We start from the raw sequence: 22,601 nt of genomic DNA on the forward strand, positions 1-22,601 counted from the left end.
CGGCCGCAGTCCTATTTATTCTTTCATTTCTGATAATTGTTGTTTCAACCAAAATATGAGTTATTAACAAGAACCAGTCCGGAAGTCATAAAAAAATCCCAAAAGTTATGTGAGTACCGATTTGTATTCATTTCGTGGTAAATTCGAGTTTAAACTTGACAATTCTGAGTTAAACGCATTCGACAGCATCGATTACGATTAGATAGTGCTCGACTCGATGGACCTCAGATAGACTGAGCGACGCGTATATAGACAAATTCAAACTATAAACAAGCCAAGTGAGCCCGAGGCGCCACGATCTGCTGACTTATTGACCATCGCAGTTCATGTCTCATGTACGATTCAGTCTGCGGCCGATCGCCCTGGAAGTGAATCAGAAGTATAACACATCATACTTTTTTTCTTAGTGTCTCTGAGATTGGCGCATTATCTCCAAGTGTTTTTCTTATGCTAGACCTAGCCAAGGCTTACGACTTTTTAGTGATACTTTGTGTATCTGGCTAACTCAGGAAAATCGTTGACTGTACTCGTTACCGTTGTTATTAGAAGGTACTATCGTCCTACCCATGACTCGTTAAAAAATACGTTACAAAAATAAATTACACGAAAAAACGACAGTTTTTGTTTGCATAGTCACATGGAGTACTGTGAATTTCTAAATTTCAACAAATATTTGTTTTGTATTATATACCGATAATTTGAGAAAATATTTTTTCTAAATTGTTACTAATACTCCATCTGTAAATTTTCATCTACTCAACTTGTTGTTTTTCTGTCGTACATGGCTGAGCAATTAGAAATTCCTCGACTAACATAAAGATTGGTATTTTTTAGATTCGCAACAATGGAATGTCGATCTCCTCGAAATACTGGAATCGTAATAACAGAAAATTATATACACCGAAATGAAGAAGAAGATGACTTGGAAGAAAGTTTTCTTTCGCATGAGAGATTGAAAGAGTACAAAAAAGTACAAGAAGTCCTTCTAACATTTTCGAGAACTAAGTATGTATAGAAATTTCAGTTACATAATTTTAAAATTATAAACTTATAGTGTAGTTCCTATAAGTTAAGTACATTTATTTAATTCAAGACCTAAAAATAAATCTGACGTAAGGAAATTCCTCATAAACATTGCCGCAAGCTCGACAAGGCTTCTAGCACTTTTAGAAGATATATCAATTCAGGAAACAGGTTGTAGGACAAAAACTAAAAAAAATCATAAATGTGATGAATATGATAAATCTTCCACCAAGGACCAAAGTATTCCGGAAAAGATAAATCAGCATCTTGGGCATAAAAATGATAGTAAGTAAAACATTTATAAATAATGATATGTATAGAAACTTTTAAAACGAGTTATTTAAAATGGTTGATTATTTTTTAGAAAAACGTGAACGGTTACCAAGAGTAGCTATGCAAAGAATCGGAACTAAAAGGCCGTCTGGAGGTACGTCCATAAATTCGATATGATTGAACAATTAGTTTCATAAAAATTCCATTCACTCAGCTATCTCAGCAATTCCTCATGGAAATTTTATATACTCATTTTTCGAAAAATGTTTAAGCTAATTGCAGGTTGATATTGCCTTAATGACTGAAGTAATCGACTGCAATATTTTGTTTTCAGAAGAGCCCAAAGATATGTCACTACATGGAAATAATGACCACACAATGAATAACAAAACGTCCGGCTCTACAAGTTCTGAGTGCATAGGATTTCTGCAAGAAAATACTGTAAGGATTTTTAATTTTCGCCTAAATTATAGCTAAAAAACGTGTGAAAGACTTTAATTTTCTTTCAGATTCAAATGCTTCTACAAAAAGATGAAATTTGTAATGCTCAGTTGAACAATGAGACTGAAATAGTGTTTGAATGCAAAAATGTAGAACCTACCATAACTTCGTTTGCACCGCGAAAATTTGACTATGTGTCCCAAGGTCAGTTGAAAGATTCAGAAATTAGCGAAGCAAATCGTGTCACGATTAAAGATGAGCTATTACGCATGGTGAAGAAAGAATATTTGGACGATAGTATGGAAAAATTGAATTTAAATAAAGACTGCGAAACCAATGCGCAAAACGATATAATTCCGCCTCTAAATTCTATACACGACAGCAATGAATCTGAAAAGCTTGAGACATGTTCAAACAAGTTCGAAAAGAAGAGTAATCTCAAAGTCCATCACGATACGGCGCTCAATCACATTACCCACTCGTGTGACATTTGTGGAAAGAAATTCACACAGAAGACCAAACTCGATATCCATACTGAAGTAGTGCATAATCGTCGGAAACTTTACCAATGTGATACATACGGAAAGACGTTTGCGTTAAAAAACAATCTTGACCGTCATATTAATTCAGTTCATATTGACCCTGCATGCCATGCACCCAGAAAAACAATTACACAAAAAGATTACTTCGTAAATCACATTGATTTAGTGAATAATGGTCAGAAATCTCACGATCGCGGTACAGGTGGACAGGCATTTAGACAAAAAGTTGCTCTGAAAAAACATTTTGATTCGGCAGGTAGAAGTATTATTCACACATGTAACTCGTGTGGAAAGACGTACACAAGTAAATCCAATCTCAAAAATCACATCAACTTTGTGCACAAAAATTTGAAGCATCATAAGTGTGATAAATGCCAAAAGGCGTTTAGTTGCAAAAGTGCTGTTAATCTCCACATGAGTACGGTGCATAATGGCATCACTCGTACATGTGATTTTTGTAAAAAAATATTCACACGAAAGGGTAATCTAATGGTCCACATTAATATGGTGCACATGAGAAATGAAAAACTTTACAAATGTGACGAGTGTCAAAAATCATTCAACTACAAATCTCATCTCAATTCTCATATTGATGATGTACATAAAGGTATAACTCACCCATGCGATTTGTGTGAAAAAATATTTTCATCAAGAACGGGTCTCAAGTATCACAAAGATTCTATTCATAACGATATAACTCATCAATGCGATCAATGTGAAAAATCATTCACACAAAAAAACAACCTTAAACTCCACATAAATAAAGTACACAATGGTAAAAAACCAAATGCGTTATAATATTTACGTTGATTTTATGCTGCATATTAGAGAAACAAATGAGAATTGTTTTTCATATAAATTTGATGTAATTGATGAATGTATTTAACGTTTTTACTACAGGCTTTTGTCACACAGAATCTGATAAAATTTCAACAACAATTTTTATTTTATTGAGAATAAAATTACCAACGAATATTTTAAGTATTCAAAGTTTTTCAACATATGTTAATTATTTGATGAATTTTATTATATTATACACACTCAAATTTACATTGAAATATTTTAATATATGTGCCCATCGTATTAATTTTAAGCAATATTGCTTATAATTTATAAAATTCTTCTAATATTGTTACAATATATCTGAAAAGACTTTTGTTTTGAGCAGTTTTGCTGTGAACACACAATGTGACGATTTCTTCTTCTTCTCTTGATAATTTTGAACGCAAAATACTACTTTTGCGATATATCATCACAATGGTAATGGTATATTCAATCGTAGCAAAGCGATGCAGGGAACGACAAGTTCTTGGAATTGATCGAAGAATAAGTGCACACTTACTGCCACTGCTGTTGAAATATACCATGTCAATAAATAAATAGTTGAGAATAAAATAATTTTTGCATCGCAATACATGATTCGACAGATATATCCTCTTTTTATTTTGTATAAGTGTGGTCGACGAGTATCTAATCGTCCGCTGCTGTTAGTTTCGCATATAGAGCTCTCCAGCTCTCCAGCAAAAAACTCGGTCGCAGTTCTATTTCTTCCTTCATCTTCGATTCTCGCTGTTTTGCCAAAATAACGAATTCTTAATGGGAATTAATCAACGAGACGTAGAAAATATGAAAAATGTCAGTCTCAATTTAAATCCGTGAACAGACAGAGTCTTTTACGCGTATGCCTCAAGCAGACGTCCAATAAAACTTCTTTATTTACCTTACGACCCTGCGGAATGAGGCCGCTGTGCAGCGCCCCCAAACAGTCAATCTGTTACACATACAAACTGATTACTGAAAGCAGACGAGTGAGTTGCCTACGATAGTAACAACAAATCTTCTCTTGTTCACGGGGACAAGTGGTGACAAGTGTTTCAAATCAAATTTGTTATCATCAATTCGACTATTAATAGTGGGTGGGAAACATTGTTAGTGACGCGACTCATTGAAAAAGACGTTACGTGTGTGATCGAGCGAAACGCTTAGACAAGTGTAAACAAACGAAGAAAACGTCTTGATCTAATGACTTATTGACCAGCACTTTATCAAATCAGTCTCCGATCTATTTCATATTTTCTTTTTTGGGTCCTTGAGATTTTAACACATCATCGTCTTACCTACGACTCGTTCAAAAAGTCTATACGCGTGTGCGTGAGCATGCCGAAATTCAGCGTAAACTAACCAAGTGAGGCACAGACACCGGACCTGATTTATTGACCAGCAGTTCATATAGGACACAGTATTCCCCCTACAAGTAAGTCAGAAGTATGAGATTTTATATTTTTTTCTTAGAGTCATTTTAGCGCATTATATCCACTTATTTATCTTGTTCTGAAGCCAGCCCAGTATCATTGCTATTTTGACTCGTAAAAACCTTCGACCGCATCGATTTCGCTGCCATCCCACGACTTTTTAAGAGTTCGTGTATACGACTCGGTCTCATATCAATGCCCCTAAAAGTAAGTCAAAAGTGTAAAATTCATATTTTTTTAGTACCTCTGAGATTCGCGCGTTAAAACTTCCTCGACTAACATCAGCATTGGTATTCTTTAGATTTTAAACGATGGAAAGCCGACTTCATCAGAACAATGAGACCGAAACTACGGAAAATTATATACACCGAAATGAAATAGAAGATGACCAAGAAGGAAGATTTCTTTCGCTTGAGGAATTGGAAGAGAACCAAAAAGTACAAGAAATGCTCGTAAAATTTTTGAATGCAAAGTACGTATACGAGTTTCAATTACATAATTTAAAAATTATAAATGTATGGTGTATTTTCTATTAATTAGGTATTTTTATTTTAATTAAGATCAGCCAATAAATCTGAATTGCGGAAATCCCTTTTTAACATTGCCGCGAGCTTGATGAGGCTTCTCGCGATTCTAGAAGATACTCCAAATCAGCAAACAGATTGTAGGCCAAAAATCAATGCAAATCATCAATGTTATAAATATGATAAATCTTCAACCAAAGACCAAAGTATTCCGAAAAAGATAAATCGGCAACTTGGTCAAATAAAATATAGTAAGTGAAACATTTATTGATAGTAAAATAGCTTTTAAAACAAGTTATTTAACATAGTTAATTATTTTTTTAGTAAAAACTAAACAAATACCGAGAGTAACAATAAAAAGAATAAGCAGCGATAACAAGCCTGGATATGTCGCTAATATAGATAAATCACTTCATGAAAATGATGAATGTAAAATTAATGAAAAGAAACCCGACTATAGAAGTTCACAATATATCTCACCTCGGCAAGATAATTCCGTAATATGATTATATATTTGCATCCAAGTTACATCCATCGTTATTAAATAAAATTTGCCGTGAATCATTTCCGATTTTATTTCAGATTCAAACGCTTTTACAAAAATATGAATTTCCTAATACTCAATTGAACAATGAGACTGAAATAGTATTCGAATGCAAAAATGTAGAACCTACCATAACTTCGTTTGCACAGCAAAAATTAGACTATTTGTCCCAAAATCAGTTGCAAGATTCAGCAATTAGCGAAGCAACTTGTGCCACGATTAATAATGAGTTATTAAGCATGGTGAAGAAAGAATATTTGGACGATAGTATGGAAAAATTGAATTTAAATAAAGACTGCGAAACCAACGAACGAAGCGAAATAATACTACCTGTAAATTCTGTACATGACAACGAAGAATCTGAAAAGCTTGAGACATGTTCAAAAAAGTTGAAAAATAACAGTCATCTCAAAGTCCACAAGGATACAGCCCACAATCACATTACCCACTTGTGTGAAATTTGTGGAAAGAAATTCATGCAAAAGCACAAACTCCAAATCCATACTGAAGTAGTGCATAATCGTCGAAAACCTTACCAATGTGATACGCGTGGAAAGACATTTGCAAGGAAGGATAAACTTGTCCATCATATTCATTCAGTACATGATGTAATTACCCACACATGTGACTCATGTGAAAAGACATTCAAAACCAAAGTCATTCTAAAAAACCATATCGATTATGTTCACAAAAATCTCAAGCGTCATAAGTGTGATAAATGCCAAAAGTCATTCATTCGCAAAGGCGTTCTGAATCAACACACGAGTACGGTGCATAATGGCATAACTTATACATGCGATTTATGCGAAAAAAAATACACACGAAAGCATAGTCTAAGGCTCCACGTTGATATAATGCACATGAGAAATGAAAAACTTTACAAATGTGACGAATGTCAAAAATCATTCAATTACAAATCTCATCTCACTTATCATATTGACGATGTACATAAAGGTATAATTCACCCATGTGATTTGTGTAAAAAAGTATTTAGAAAAAAATCCAGTCTCAGATTACACAATGATTCCGTGCATAATGGTATCACTCACCCATGCGATCAATGTAAAAAATCATTTTCTCACAGAAGCACCCTTAAACTCCACATCGATAGAATACACTATGGTAAAAAATAAAATGTGGGATAGTTCTTACATAGACATGGAGTATGCATAAATCTTTTAATATTTGCACGGATTTCAAGCTGAAGATGGGAGCAATACATGAAAATCGTTTCTTATATAAATTTGATGTTAGGCCGATTTTACCACAGGCCTTTGTTTGGATCCTAAACAATTTAAAAAATCGTTTAAATTTGATGGATAGTGGATGTGAAAAAATGAAGTAAATTATTCTGTTAAAATTTTATAATTTTCTAAAAATGCATGTGTAACTTAACAAAATCAAGTTCAAAACTGGAATATCATTGCAGACAAAATAAAGATATTATCATAAATCCACGCTGTATTCAATCCCTATCTGTCAATTCACTCTATATCGAGAAGCGATGATATTTATTTTTGTTCATTTATTTATGTTAAGTGTAAATAATGCAAAAATTCCACAGTTTTTTCAACTTGAATCTGGTACTATGTTCAAACTATTACCCGCATTTAGAATCACTGAGTCCACATTTATCAACACTCCGACATAAAATCGACATCAGTGAAAACTTGTGCGTGAATAAATATGTATTACATTTCATCAGTGAAAACTTATAAGTGCGAGGCGTGTGCGTTGAGTTTGCGTTAGTTTTTGACTGCGAGGCAACACACAGCACCTGAGCACGCAAAAATAACTGAGCAGCCGACGCGTCTGCGTTTCACCGCTGCAGATTGCAGAAACGAACGAGCGGACTTGTCGGCAGCAGTCGAGACTCCGAACCAGTCACAGCCCGAACAGACAATAAGATTTTTTCGTTGCACAGATTATATTCACTGCTCGTGTAGTCTGACAAGCTATATAAGGTCCAGATTTGGTTATTTTACTAATATAGAGAGATACATGAAAATCGTTTCTTATGTAAATTCGATGCAAAGCCGATTTTACTATAGGCCTTTGTTGTTCGGAATCTGAAAACAATTTGAAAAATCGTTTTAATTTGATGAATTATGCCAACAAATACTATATAAGTATTGAGTGTAACGAAGGACATTGAAATAAACGTATTTTTTTAATAAAACTTGATAATGACATGCTCATCTCATTGAAACAATTCTACAGATCATTTTCCGATGAATGTCGAATTCTTATATATCACAGAGTTCTCCAACATGTACCAATTATTTGATGAATTTTATTTTATGTTGTATACAATAAGAAAATATTTCAATATTTACATTTAGAAATGTTAAAATGTATGCCCATTACATTAATTATATATGCAATATTGTTTATAATTTATAAAATTCTTCCAATATTATTTATGTAAAAAAATTCGCATGTATTCTATTGCTAACTTTCAAGATTTTGTTTTTAACATTTTTTTCAGAGGTTCCTCATCGAATTACAAAACCGCAAAGATTGAAAATGTGATGAGTTCTTGATAACTTTGAACGTGAAATTAAAGAACGACTTAGAAAAAATATGTAAAAAACAAAGAGTTCTTTACTCCAGTTAGTTAATACTATTTTCTTATACACGTTTTCGAAAAAACGATTTTCTTGTTAGGTTCACCCAAAATACGAATTCTCAACGCGAATTAGTCAACGAGACGCAAAAGACCAGAAAATACTGTATCTAATTACATCCGTAGAAAATTCGGGTCGAAACGTCAAAATTCCGAATCAATAATATTATAATATGGCAACCTCGCGGTCAGTCTTTTACTCGTATACCTGGAGCAGAAGTTTGATTCAACTTTGCTGTGCAGCGTCCCCAAACTGCCGCAGTCTCATACAGTTGATTACTAAAGCAGACGAGCGATTCCAAGGCCAAAAAAAAGAAGAAGAAGAAGCAGACGAGCGAGTTGCCTATGATAGTGACAACAAATGTTCTCTTGTAAACGTGGACAAGTACTTGACTTATAATCTTGAAGTCTAGTGTTTTAAATCGAATTCGATAGCATCAATTGCGCTATTAATAACGACTAATGAAAAATAAGTGCTTGACGTTGAAATACACAAGTGACGCGACTCGTTGAAAAAGACGTTACGTGTGCGATAAGTGTAAACAAACACATAGACAAGCGTAAACAAACGAAGAAAACATATCGATCTGCTGACTTGTCGACCAGCACTTCATCAATTCAGTCTCCGATCTATTTCATATTTTCGTATTTTTGCCTCTGAGATTTGAACACATAATCGTCTCACCCACGACCTGTTCAAAAAAGTCTACACGCGTGTGCTCGAGCGACGCATCGATTCTATTCTGAGATTTAGCATAAACTAACCAAGTGAGGCCAAGACGCTGGACCTAATTTATTGACCAGCATTTTAAATGAATTTATTAATTTTCATATATTCTTATTTTTTTGCGGGAAGGTTACACTTCCTTAAACAACTACATAATAATTTCGAATAAAATTTTCGTAGCAATGTATAAGGATTAATGTTTTTTGAAATTAGTTTTGCTTTTAATCAAATGGCCATAAATTGTTAACATATTTTTTTTATTTTCATAAACAAATGAAGTATTGTAAATTGCAATTGTCAAAAAGACTTGTTTGGTTTAGTATACCGAACTTTTGGAAAAACTTTATTTCTAATTTTTTACTCGAACTTCAGTCCTGAATTTTCATTCATTCCACTTGTTTTCCTGTCATAATCAGTCGCGTCATGTCTCGCTTAACATAAACAATGGTATTTTTTAGATTTGCAACGATGGAATGTCGACCTCTTCAAAACAATGAGACCGAAATTACAGAAAATTACATACACCGAGATAAAGAAGATGACACAGGAGAAAGTTATCTTTCACATGAGGAATTGGAAGAGTACAAAAAAATACAAGAAGAGTTTCTAACATTTTCAAATGCAAAGTATATAGAGAAGGATCAGCTACATAATTTTAAATATTAATTAGTTTCTAATAATTAGTTTCTATTAATAGAGTACTTTAATTTAATTCAAGACCTAAAAATTTGTACTTTTATTTCATTTTAGAATTACAAATAAATCTGATCTGCGGAAATCCCTCTTGAACATTGCATCAAACTTGATGAGGCTTCTTGTCTTTTTAGAAAATACTCCAAATCAAGAAAGTACAGGTTTTGCGGCAAAAGTCAAAGCAAATCATAGATTCAATGAATATGATAAATCTTCAAGCAAGGACCAATGTATTCCAAAAAAGCCAAATGGGCAATTTGGGCAAATGAAAGATAGTTAGTAAAATATTTATTGATTATGGTATTTATTATAGCTGTTAAAACAAGTTATTTGACATAGTTAAATATATTTTTAGGAAAAGATGAACAAATACCGAGAGTAACAATAAAAAGAGTAAGCAGCAGTAACAAGCCTGGATGTGTCGCTTATATAAATAAATCACTATATGAAAATGAAGAATATAGAATTGATATGCAGGAACCCGACTCTGGTAGTTCACAATATATCCCATTCCTGCAAGAATATGCCGTAAGTTTATTTTACGTTTGCGATTAAATTATAGCTAAAAATGTGTGAATGACTTTCATTTTCTTTTAGACTCAAACGTTTCTACAAAAAGATGAGATTTTTAATACTGATTTGAACGATGAGACTGAAATAGTGTTTGAATGCAAAAATGTAAAACCTACTGTAACTTCGCGTACACCGCAAAAATTAGATTATTTGTCCCAAAATCAGTTACAAGATGCAAAAATTAGCGAAGCAACTCGTGCTACGATTAAAGATGAGCGATTAGACATGATAAAGAACGATAATGTAGAAAAATTAGATATAAATATTCACTGTGAACCCAACGGTCAGAATGAAAAAGTTACGCTCGAAGAATGTTCTAAGACGAGCGAAAAATCTGAAAAGTTTAATACACATCCAAAAAAGTTTGTAAGGAATAGTAATCTCAAAATCCTCAAACAGACAGCGCGAGATCGCATTACTCACTTGTGTGACATTTGTGGAAAGAAATTCATGCAGAAACACAAACTCAAAATCCATACTGAAGTAGCACATAATGGTCGAAAACGTCACAAATGCAATACATGCGGAAAGACATATGTGACAAAAGCTATACTTGACCGTCACACTAAATCATTGCATAATGGTATCACTCATGGGTGTGATTCATGTGGCAAAACATTCGCACGAAAAGATAATCTGAAAATCCATATTGATTCAGTGCATAAAGGTTTAACGCACCCATGCGATATATGCAGAAAAGTATTTATAACAAAAAACAGTCTCGAATTACACAAACATTCCCTGCATAAAGGCATAACTTACCCGTGCAATTTGTGCAGAAAAGTATTTTCCCAAAAAAGTCATCTCAAACGACACAACGATTCTGTGCATAATGGTATAACTCATCAATGCGATCAATGTGAAAAATCTTTTACTCAGAGAAACAACCTGAAAATCCATATCGATCGAGTACACAATGGTAAAAAATATTGCGATCAATGTGAAAAATCATTCACACGAAAAACCAACCTTAAACTTCACATCGATGATATACACAATTAAAAAAAACAAGACATGTAAGGATGTTTATATGGACTTGAGGTACACTTGGGCGCAATGCATAAGAACTTTTAAACAGCAAAAATCAAAACGTTAAAACATAGCTTCTTTGAAGAATTGTGGACCTTAGAACACTTAAAATCATAATTAATCACTAATTTTCTATACATTTATTAACTTATTACTGCATTAAAATATATCGATGTATGTTTTAAAAAGGTTTGAACTTTATTCGTGATCATTCAAATTCTTCACAATTATTTAATAAAATGGGCTTCGTATAGAATAGTTGTTTTTAAAAGATTCAATGTTTAATGCCATCACGAATTTTCTTAGTAATCCAAGGTACAAACTTCAAATGATAAGACTTTCTTTTTTGACTGTAGTCGTTTTTTTCGCACTCTTCTCTCGAGATGATTTGTCAAAAACTTATCTAAACTGATTTTAGCCAGAGCAACGAACGAAGATATGAGCCACCTCCAGTCCAGACCTGACGAACTTGAACATGAGATACGGACCGGCATGATATTACATGGTGGTTTTGAGTGTGAAGTGGTTTTTTAAAGAGTATACTTTCCCGCCACCGAGTTCAAACGAGACATTGACCGCGTCTGATTGGATTATACATATAGGCACGGCCATAAGCTTAATAAATTATAATTATTCGAAACGAACAAACATGTTCTGCAGAAATAAAAAGTAGTGTATAAGTCAAAAATGTATCATAAACGCTGACATTTATTAATGCAGAGCTACGAAGTAGCGCGAGCTATGCACAGTAGGGTATGCGTTGTTGTTGTTGATGTGTCCGAGCAAAACGCACGAACGCGCACAGCATCGTATACAATATGCGCGCGGCAAGCGAGCAGAATAAAGGAAGACAGAGATAGGCAGAGCCAAACGCTATAACTTTGACGTTTCAAAGGCATGCGTGAGCCGTCCGAGCAAAAATCGCGTGTTCTATGTATGTGTCCTTACATAAACTCACCGCCCCGTGCCCGTGCAGCAGCAGCAACGAACGAGTGCACGATTTTCGGCACGCGGTCGAGCGCAAACCAATCACAGACGCGTGACAGAAAGAATCCGTCGTCGCCGGCGTTAATACTGCTCGATAATCGCGACATCGCCCATCATCATTCGTGGATTAGCTCTCGTACCAGTCGGGTCGGGTCAAAGAGTCTGTACAAGGAATTATATCGCAGTCGCGGCCGCGTTTCATCATTATATACTCGGCATCGAAGCCCAATCAGCGAGTGTCAGTGCTATCTCAGCGGCCAAGGTCAACCCTCGAACACGCGTCGATTACGCTGATAACGTATGAGTGAGTGGATAAAGACTTTTTAACATCGTCCTATTGCACGTGATACGACTCGTTATAAAAGATGGTACGTACGCGGATAAATTCCGACGTCCAGTGTAAACAAGCCGAGTGAGCCCGCAGGACACTGCGACCTGCAAAAGTGCTGACTGTATCGACCAGCGGTTTATGACGTTCATGTATTCGTGCAGTCACTGTACAGTAGATCGCCCAACGAGTAAGTCAACAGTTATTTACATATTTTCTCTGAAAGTTGTGCATTTTTGAGTGAAATCTAGTCAACCAACATTGCTGTTTTGATGCGTGTTTATTACCCGACTGAAATTCCGCTTGGTATAAGAATCAAAACATTCAGGGAATCTTTGCTTTAATTTTTAACTCGCGCTGGAAACGTTTGCGTTTACTTATACTCGACTCGATCTAGTCTAGCTCTTTGACCCGAGGGTAATATCTTTCTCGATCCACAATGAGCAATCGCATTTTTCAGATTAGCCACGATGGAGCGCCGACCCGAAAACAGCAGCGCTAAAATTGCCGAAAAATCCATGAGCTGCCTGACGACGAAACTACTCTTCAGAGTCCACTACTTGATTTCGTCCGATTCGGACACGGACTACAGCGATTTTGACAATTTCGCCGATCTCTGGAGAAATGGATTCGATCGTAGCGACGTTTGCAGTCGTAAAACTTTGGAGAGCTGGTTGGATTACATGCAGTCGAACGGCGGCATCGACAACTGGAAAAACACTCATCCGTGTTTTCTTTTGAATAATCTCACCTTGGCTGCTTACTTGATGTGAGTGCTCATTACACAACTGTCGAAAATTATACTTATTGACATTAACTTATGATACAATGCTTTTACGTAGGAAGAGTCAATTTACCAATTTGTCGCGTAAGCTTTTCAATGATGTCAGATTTTCTACGGCCGATGTCGAGCAAATTCTCGACGATTTACATATAACTGATGATTCGTCGAAAAAGTACTCCAATGCGATCCTCAGTATATCGCGAAAACCTATAACGGAGGAGATTGTAAACAACATTTTTGAACCGTATAAAATAAGATTCATGAGAGAGGGAGAAAACAATTCCAACGTCATCGAGCCTGCTGAGCCTTCGTTGCGAGACATCAAGGATAAGCTGAAAAAAATCCTGTAAGTTCATTGATTTTGTTTTTTCATTTAAGTAATATATTTGAATTATAATTTATATTGCAGAGATGAAGCAGAGGCATCGGATGACGAAGAAGGGAGTTTTGTTACAGACGAGGAATCTGAAGTGTACATACAAGTACAAGAATCTGAAGAATACAAAACAGTACAAGAAGTGATTCTAAAATTTTCCAAAGAGAAGTATGTATACAAGTTTCAATTGCATAATTTGAAAATTGTATGTATTTTTTATAATATATTGTGCATTTTGGATTCATTTTAGACCTGATAATGAATGTGATCTGCGAAAGTCCCTTTTGAACATTATCGCCACCTCGACAAGACTTCTCGCACTTCTAGCAGACACTCATAATCAGGAAAGTACTAGTTCTGGGACAAAAACCAAATCAAGAAAGCGGCATAAATCTTATGAAATTGAGAATTCTTTATCATGCGAAAATGAAGTTATTATGAAAAAGAAAAAAGGGCATTCTATGCCAAAAAGATATAGTAAATGAAAACATTTATTAATGATGATATATAGAATAGCTTTTTTGACGATGAGTTATCTTTTAACTGGGATGATTATTTTCCAGGTATAAAGGAACTAATACCAAGAGTAATAATTGAAAGAATCGATCCCAGAAGGATATCTCAAGGTATATGTCCATAAACTAGATATGGTTGTGTAATTCAATTCAATTCACTTGGCTAGCTCAGAAATTACTAAAAACAAATTCTCCATCCTCATTTGCTCAACTAAGCTAGTTTGGTGGCACCATTTACTTTAAGAATTTTCAAGCTAGCCACACGGTGAGTTTACCTTAAAAGCTTTGTAAAATTAACTGTTATAATTTGTTTTCAGAAAAATCAAGAGATTTGTCCCTTCATGATAATGCTAAAAATACAAAGAATAACACAAGATCTGACACTGAAAGTTCACAAGACATACAATTTCTCCAAGAAAGTTCTGTAAGTAGATTAATTATTAGTAACTGAAGTGTAGGCAAGAAAATGTCTAAATAATTTTACTTTATTACAGACTCTAACGCTTGGAAATAATGAAGAAACCCACAAAAATGAATTGAGCAACGACATTGAAATAGAATTTGAGTGCAAAAATGTGAAACCCACTGTAACTTCATTTGTATCTCAAAATTTAAACATAAGTATTGACTGTGAACCCAACAACCAAAATGAAAAAATTCCACAGCTGCAATTGGTAGAAAAGAGCGATAAATATGTCAAAAGCAAGGTAACTTCAAAAAGTACTCTCAGAACTATTAGGAATTGGACCAGTCGAAAACGTCACAAATGTGATACATGTAAAAAGAAGTTTAAGTCAAAATTTACACTTGATAATCATATTAATAAAATGCATAAAGTTATTACTCTCCCATGCGACTCATGTGGAAAAACATTTACAAGGGAGGATTATCTCAACAATCATATTGATTCTGTACATAAAGGAGTAACTTACCCATGCGAATTGTGTGATAAAATATTTAAGCTAAAGCATACTCTCAAATATCATCAAGATTTTGTTCACAATGTCCAGAAATCGCAGAATTGTAATACACACAAAACGACATTTGCACAGAAGTGTCCAAAATCATTTAACTATAAGAATAATCTGTCTTCCAACATCAATACTGTGCATGAAAGTAAAAATTACCCATGCAATTTGTGCCAAAAAGTATTTAGAACTAAATTCGGTCTCAAAGAACATAGTAATTTCATGCACAATGGTATTGGTCACCCATGTAACCTATGTGGAAAATCATTTTCAGGGCAATACAAGCTTAAACGCCATATAAATGGAGTACACTATGGTATAAGACAATGATGCTTGTAAGGACTTGCATATGGGCGCAATAATGCATAATAATCTTAAACCTGCACAAATCAAATTAAAAAACAAAGCTTCTTTGAAGTATAGTGCACTGCTAGTAACAATTTAAGTTAATCACTAATTTTTTGCATGTATAAATTCATTGTTGAATCATTAAATCTAAGTATGTATGTATAGTATTAAACTTGATTTATTCAAATTCCCTCCAAATGTTTAAAAAAAAAAATGGACTATTAAATAGTTGATTTCAAATTGATGCCAATTCACTATGTAATGCCAATACCAGTTTTCGCCGTAATTTAAGCAGAAAGTAATTTTTTCAACTGCTTACATTTTTCCACCTTTCTTACTTGAATTTAATAGGCAAAAATTTGTACTGGAATGAATTAAAAAAGTTCAATTTTCACACAGTACTTGATAGTCGATGTGAAATTTTATATTTATCAACAAATGAAAGTTTTCCTTTTTACTTCATTCGAATATTTGAATAAAAGCTTTATTTGCATCGAGTACAAAAAGACGCGATCTTTGTAACCAGGAGAATCATATCAATTTTAATTGAATTATTATTAAAAACCTTAATGAACAAGGAACAGGACTTACAAACGAATTTGACGTATTTTAAATAAAAAGTATCGTGTGTATAAACATACATCTATACCTATACTATGGTTCATCAACTAGAGAACATACGCGAAAAACAGGCAAGTGAGTAAGAGAGACAGAAGACAGTCACCAAAGCACGATATCAGTGCAGTCTGCGGAGTATGTTATTCTAAGATTGTGGTTACTCGTTCCGGTCCCGAAACCCGCAATCAGTCTTGCTATCTGACCAGCTAAGATCCATCTTCAACCGCTTCGATTATAATACAGAGACTAGAGAGTGATAGACGGTCAACATCGTCCAACACACAACTCGTTAAAAAATACGTTACGCGTGTGATCGAGCGAAGCCGAGACGCCGCGAGTCGCGATCCACTCTGACTCGATGTAAATTCAGTCTCCTCTCGATCGCCGTACTATAGCAAATCAAAAGTTATTTCAGATTCGTGCATTATCTCCAAGTGTTCAACTGATAAGTGGGTGGTGCAAGTCTAGCTGTACAGCAGACCGATTTCGGTAAGCCAATTCGACAGCGTTTGTTTACTCTTCTTAATAGAAGGTGCTAGACGTTATTATCGTCGTTAAAAAATGACATTTATCGTGTGCTCGAGCGGGGTGCGTATAGACTTCGAGATTCAGCGTAGACGAACGAAATAAATTTATGTAAAATTACCGAATCAAGAAAAAACTCGAAATTTCGCCGAGTAAATAAATTCGATTGAAACAACTTACACGTGTAAAAGTTCAATTGATGAACATAACTAGTTTTTGAAATCTAGAAAGAATAGTTGTTAAAGAACAAATCCTAGAAGTGGAACTTTAACACAATTCCACCGAAAATCGAAAAACAAAGAAAAAATAACAATTTTAATAAAAATCAAAACTAATTTTAATGGATATATTTCAACCGAATGACAACTGTTTATTTAATTATCTAGTATTTGTAGGTATCAAAATTGAGTCGTCTGTAGGGTCCTTATTTTTGTTAAAAAATCATATTTCATCACACGAATGTGAACTCTTATAGCCATGAATATTTTTTCGGCTCAATCCAATTATAAAACCTTTCTCGACTAATATCAAACAATGATGCTATTCTTCAAATTAGATTCGCAACGATGGAAAGCCAACCTCCTCAAAACAGTGAGACTGCAATTGCGGAAAAATCCGTGGACCGAAACGAAAAAGAGGCCGACGAAGAAGGAAATTTTTTCTCCAGTGATGAATTGGAAGAGTATAAAAAAGTACATGAAGTACTTCTGAAATTTTTGACAGCAAAGTATGTATATAAGTTTCAGTTACATATTTTAAAATTTTTAAACATATTGTGTAGTTCCTATAAATTAATGATCTTTATTTTATTCAAGACCTAAAAATAAATCTGATCTACGGAAATCCCTCTTCAACATTATTGCAAGCTCCACGAGGCGTCTCGCATTTTTAGAAGATGCTACAAATCAGGAAACGATAGGTACTAGGACACAACATACCAAGTCAAATCAGCAAATTAACTCTGATGAATATGAGAAATTTTCAAACCCTGAGGACGAAATTATTCTGAGAAAGATTAAAGGGCATCTTGGACAAAAAAAAGATGGTAAGCAAAACATTTAATTTTCATGATATTAATAATTGCTTCTAAACAAATTAGTTTATAACATAGATATAATTTTTTAGAAAAAAATGAAAAAATACCACGAGTAACAATACAAAGAATTAGCTGCTATAACAAGCCTACAGATCCAGTGCTCTATAAAAATGATAACTGCAGAATGAATAACAAGACATCCGACACTACAAGTTCACAGTACATCCCAGTTCTGCAAGAAAATGCTGTAATATAATTAATTATTTGCAACTATAGCCGTCATTTTGTAAAACAATTTGTTATAAATAATTTCAATTTTATTTCAGAGTCAGACGATTATGAAAAAAGAAGAAATTGATGACACTCAATTGAACAAAGAAATTCAAATAGAAATCGAGTGCAAAAATGTAAAACCTTCGATAATTTCGTTTATACTTGAAGAATCAAATATAAGTATTAAATGCCAACCCAACAGACAAAATGAAAAAATTTCGCCTCTGAAATCTATACACTCGAGCGGGAAATCTAAAAAGTTTAAAGCATGCCCAGTTTGGGAAGATAAGTAATCTCAAAATCCATAAGGAGACAGATAGCAATATTCACTTGTGTGGCATTTGTGGAAAGAAATTTATGCAGAAGCACAAACTCGAAATCCATACTGAAGTAGTGCATAATGGTCGAACACGTCACAAATGTGATACATGCGGAAAGACATGTGTGACAAAAAATATTCTTGATCAACACATTAATTCAATTCATAACGGTGTCACTCATACCTGTGATGCATGTGGCAAAACATTCACACGAAAAGGTGGTCTGAAATATCATATTGATTCTAAATATGAAGGTGTGACTTACTCATGTTATATATGTGAAAAAAAGTTCGCCGACAAATGGTATCTTAAAAAGCATATTGATTTTGTGCACAATGGTCGGAAGTCGCACAACTGTGACATTTGTGGAAAGACATTTGCAAAAAGTGGTCATTTGAAACTCCATATTGATTCAGTGCATAAAGGTGTAAAGCACCCATGCAATTTGTGCCAAAAAGTATTTACACAAAAGGGCCATCTCAAGACACACAAAGATTCGGTGCATACTGGCATAACTTGCCCATGAAATTTGTGCCAAAAAGTATTTACACAAAAGGGCCATCTCAAGACACACAAAGATTCTATACATTATAGTATGACTCACCGAAGTGACCTGTGCGACCAGTCATTTGCCCAAAAAAGGAGCCTTAAACTCCACATTGATAAAGTACACATTGGTAAAATACGAAATATGTAATTTTATTTAAATGGACATTAAGCTGCACATGGATATAATGCATAGAAATCTTAATTTTAGCTATAATTAATCACTAATTTTTTAAATGTATAAATTCATTGTTGAATCATTGAATCTGAGACTGTTCATAAAGTATTTAAACCTTACTGGACTTAATGAACTATTTAATTGTTGATTTCAGAAGATATGCCAATTTATTATACAAGGCCAGCACGAGTTTTAGAGCGTTTGAGACACGAATCTCACCAATAAATTTAATTATTCTGTCAACTGAAACTATCTTTTTCGCATTTCTTTCTTATAGATTTGTACTCGAATAATTTGAAGATGTTCAATTTTTGCGCAGTATTCAATAGTTGATATAAAAATTCTTATCTCTAAAGTTATCTAAGTTCTCTCTTTTACTCATTTGAATAAAAAGCTTTCCGCAATGAGTACGGCAACCAAAGATTTTAAACAATTTTCATGATTATCATTCAAAACCCTACCGAATGCGCGCAAGCCTGCTGAAGCAGTCTAGTCACGCTACGTCGATTTACGGACCTATTTGATTTACTATATAGCGTAGTCGCACGAAGAACGCGAGCTATTAAGTACTGTTGACAGGTCATACGACTGAGCAACTCGAACGGACACGCACAGCGCGAAAACGACTGTCGCTAGAGAGCATAATATCATCTTTAGATTACGCTCGGACCGAATCGAATTAGTAAGTCTTGCTGTTTTATCAGCCAAGGTCCATCTTGGATCTCGTAGGTTATATACTTTATTGCTAAAATAGACTGATAAGATCGTCCGACGATTCGTTAAAAAAAAACAGTTATACATGTGATTGAGCGACGCATATAGACAATAGACACGGGTATAAACAAAGCAAGTGAGGCCAAGATGCCACAAACTACTGACACATCTGACTGAGCAGTTCGTGCTAGAAGATACAGTGTCCGTTTGATCACTCGAAACTGAATCGGATGTAATAAATATCTCATTTTTTCTTAGTGACTCTTAGAGCAGTGTATTATCTCCAAGTGTTCAGCTTGGACCAGTACCCACAAATCGTTAAAAAAGACGTTACGCATGTGATTGAGCGGCCAACACAGATTCAAACTTTGAGTGTAAATAAACCAAGTGAAGCCAAGGCCCAAGGCGCCGCGACCCGCTGACTTAGTGACCAGCAGTTCATTTAGGATTCAGTCTCCGGTCGATCGCCCAACGAGTAAGCCAAAAGTTATTTCATGTTTTCTTTTTTGCTCTTCTGACATTATCTTCGAGTGTTCATTTTATGCTGGACATAGTCGAGTCACATTGCCATCTTGGCGAGCCTTGCAATACTTGATCAAATCCGGTAAACCTTCGACCGTGTAGATCAAGTTGTTATTAGAGAGTGCTAGGCGTTATTAACACTGTTATAAAGATATTATTATCAAGATTAATGTTACGTTATTCATTTCTTATTTGAAAAGATTAATCGCAATCAAAAGATCGTATTTGATTATGTGAATTTAAACTCAAACTATTAGCATTCGCTCAACCCGGTTTGGTATAAAAATTTCCTTGACTAACAGTAAACAATGGTATTTTGCAGGTTTGCAAAAATGGAACACCGACCTCCTCAAAAAAGCGGGACCAAAACTACAGAAAAAAACATACACCAAGACATTGAAGTGGAAAGTCAAGATGAAAAATATCTTTCGCATGAAGAATTGGAAGAGTACCAGAAAGTACAAGAAGTGCTTCTAAAGTTTTTAAGAGCAAAGTATGTTTACAAGTTTTGGTTACAATTTAAAATTTTAAAAATGTTGTGCAGTTTCTATATTTTATTTATTGCTATTTTATTTAAGACATAATAATAAATTTGAACTTCGGAAATTCCTCTTGAACATTATCATGAGCTCGTCTAGGCTACTTGTACTTCTAGAAGGTACTGTAAATCAGGAAACTGGAGATACTGGGGGAAAAAACTCCAAAGTAAATCATCAACATGCATCTCATGACAATGAGAAATCTTCAACCAATCACGAAATAATTTCAAAAAAGACAAAAGGGCATTTCAAACCAAAGCAACATAGTAAGTGTATCATTCATTGATGGTGATATTTGTTATAGCTTTTGAAACAAGTAACTTTTTAACATAGCTAATTATTTTTCAGAAAAAAATGAACAAATACCAAGAGTAATAACCCAAAGAATTAGCTGCAATAACGATATTGATAGATCGCTTCAAGAAAATGATGATTTTAGGATGAATGACAAGGCATATGACACTACAAGTTTACAAAACAATCAAGTATTGAAAGATAATTGCGTAAGTTGATCAAATATTTGCAACTTAAGTATAGCTATAATAAATTCGTAAATAACTAAAATTTAATTTTAGACTCAAAGACTTGTAAAAAAAGAAGAAATTCATGATTCTCCAATGAACCACAAGATTGAGATAGAATATTTATGTCAAAATGTGAAACCCACCGAAACTTCATTGGTACCTGAAAAATTAGATATAAATATTAAATGTGAACCCAACAGACAAAACCAAAAAATTCCTCCACTGAAATGTATACTCAAGAGCAATAAATCTGAGCAAGCATGTACAAGAAAGTTGAAAAGGAAAAGTGATCTTAAATTTCACTTTGATGGCATTACTCACTTGTGTGACATTTGTGGAAAGAGATTCACACAGAAGCACAAACTCAAAATCCATACGGAAGTAGTGCATTATGGTCAAAAACGATATCAGTGTGATGTATGTGGAAAGACGTTTGCAAGGAAAGACAAACTTGCCTGTCATATTCATTTAATTCATGATGGCATAACTCATGCGTGTGGCTTATGTGGAAAAACTTATACACACAAAAATTATCTTGTAAATCATATTGTTTCAGTGCATAATGGTCAGAAGAGATCCTACAACTGTAATTCTTGCGAAAAGGCATTTGGGCTAAAAATTGCTCTAAAAAAACATACTGATTTAGTACATAATGGTCAGAAATCTCACGCCTGTAATAAATGCAGAAAAACGTTTGGACTAAAAATTGCTTTAAAAAAACACATTGATTTAGTGCATAATAGTCAGAAGAGATCTTACTACTGTAATATATGCAGAGAGACATTTGGACTAAAAATTGCTTTAAAAAAACATCTTGATATAAAGCATAATGGTCAGAAACCTCACAACTGTAATACTTGTGGAAAGACATTTCGATTAAAAATTGCTCTGAAAAAACATATTGATGTTAAGCATACCGGTCGAAAACGATACCAATGTGATACTTGCGAAAATACGTTTACGGAGAAATGGAAGCTCGTCCGTCATATTGATTCAATTCATAGTCGCATCACTCATGCATGCGATGCATGTGAAAAAATATTCACCCGAAAGGACAATCTCAAAAATCACATCGATATTGTGCACAAAAATCTCAAACATCATACGCGTGGTCCTACATGTTATATATGTGGAAAAAAGTTCGCTAGCAAATATTACGTCAAGATGCACATTAATTCTATACATAAAGATACAGGTCCCACGTGTGATACATGTGGAAAAACGTTTGTCTTGAAAAAGCATATGAAGTTGCA

At 34.2% G+C, this 22,601-nt stretch overlaps 5 protein-coding genes across 9 annotated transcripts; all 5 read left to right on the top strand.

Annotated features, from left to right (window-relative positions):
• Positions 1-364: 364 nt before the first annotated feature.
• Positions 365-3,077, top strand: LOC106657534 (zinc finger protein 665-like). The gene is made up of 6 exons (XM_014379117.2): positions 365-549; positions 835-1,005; positions 1,094-1,308; positions 1,388-1,450; positions 1,631-1,737; positions 1,806-3,077. The coding sequence occupies exons 2-6, from the start codon at positions 845-847 to the stop codon at positions 3,075-3,077; spliced, it is 1,818 nt and encodes a 605-aa protein (XP_014234603.1). The 5' UTR covers positions 365-549; positions 835-844.
• A 5,764-nt stretch (positions 3,078-8,841) lies between these two features.
• On the top strand, positions 8,842-11,781 carry LOC111694364. The gene is made up of 6 exons (XM_023462285.1): positions 8,842-8,993; positions 9,411-9,578; positions 9,703-9,920; positions 10,001-10,173; positions 10,243-10,501; positions 11,666-11,781. Exons 2-6 carry the CDS (start codon positions 9,421-9,423, stop codon positions 11,779-11,781), a joined length of 924 nt encoding a protein of 307 aa, XP_023318053.1. The 5' UTR covers positions 8,842-8,993; positions 9,411-9,420.
• A 445-nt stretch (positions 11,782-12,226) lies between these two features.
• LOC106657554 (myoneurin-like) lies at positions 12,227-15,717 on the top strand. Of its 3 annotated transcripts, none has more exons than XM_014379141.2 (8): positions 12,227-12,752; positions 13,023-13,331; positions 13,405-13,692; positions 13,756-13,890; positions 13,973-14,199; positions 14,286-14,348; positions 14,555-14,661; positions 14,732-15,717. In XM_014379141.2, the coding sequence occupies exons 2-8, from the start codon at positions 13,033-13,035 to the stop codon at positions 15,533-15,535; spliced, it is 1,923 nt and encodes a 640-aa protein (XP_014234627.1). In that variant the 5' UTR covers positions 12,227-12,752; positions 13,023-13,032; the 3' UTR covers positions 15,536-15,717. The 3 variants fall into 3 exon arrangements, with proteins under 3 accessions (XP_014234627.1, XP_014234628.1, XP_014234626.1); XM_014379142.2 differs by having other exon boundaries at positions 12,227-12,538; XM_014379140.2 differs by having other exon boundaries at positions 12,227-12,538; positions 13,028-13,331.
• Positions 15,718-16,341: 624 nt separating this feature from the next.
• LOC106657566 lies at positions 16,342-18,305 on the top strand. 3 transcript variants are annotated; one of them, XM_014379154.2, is made up of 5 exons: positions 16,342-16,660; positions 17,253-17,423; positions 17,512-17,741; positions 17,822-17,979; positions 18,059-18,305. In XM_014379154.2, exons 2-5 carry the CDS (start codon positions 17,263-17,265, stop codon positions 18,296-18,298), a joined length of 789 nt encoding a protein of 262 aa, XP_014234640.1. In that variant the 5' UTR covers positions 16,342-16,660; positions 17,253-17,262; the 3' UTR covers positions 18,299-18,305. The 3 variants fall into 3 exon arrangements, with proteins under 3 accessions (XP_014234640.1, XP_023317896.1, XP_023317902.1); XM_023462128.1 differs by lacking the exon at positions 16,342-16,660 and adding an exon at positions 16,697-16,759; XM_023462134.1 differs by lacking the exon at positions 16,342-16,660 and adding an exon at positions 17,007-17,087.
• Positions 18,306-19,651: 1,346 nt separating this feature from the next.
• Positions 19,652-21,964, top strand: LOC106657536. Its single transcript, XM_023462291.1, has 6 exons — positions 19,652-20,238; positions 20,608-20,778; positions 20,864-21,090; positions 21,173-21,327; positions 21,400-21,765; positions 21,905-21,964. Exons 2-6 carry the CDS (start codon positions 20,618-20,620, stop codon positions 21,962-21,964), a joined length of 969 nt encoding a protein of 322 aa, XP_023318059.1. The 5' UTR covers positions 19,652-20,238; positions 20,608-20,617.
• Positions 21,965-22,601: the final 637 nt, after the last annotated feature.

Source organism: Trichogramma pretiosum, unplaced genomic scaffold, assembly GCF_000599845.2.
Source record: "Trichogramma pretiosum strain Unisexual culture from Peru unplaced genomic scaffold, Tpre_2.0 scaffold86, whole genome shotgun sequence".
NCBI classification, from domain to species: domain Eukaryota; kingdom Metazoa; phylum Arthropoda; class Insecta; order Hymenoptera; family Trichogrammatidae; genus Trichogramma; species Trichogramma pretiosum.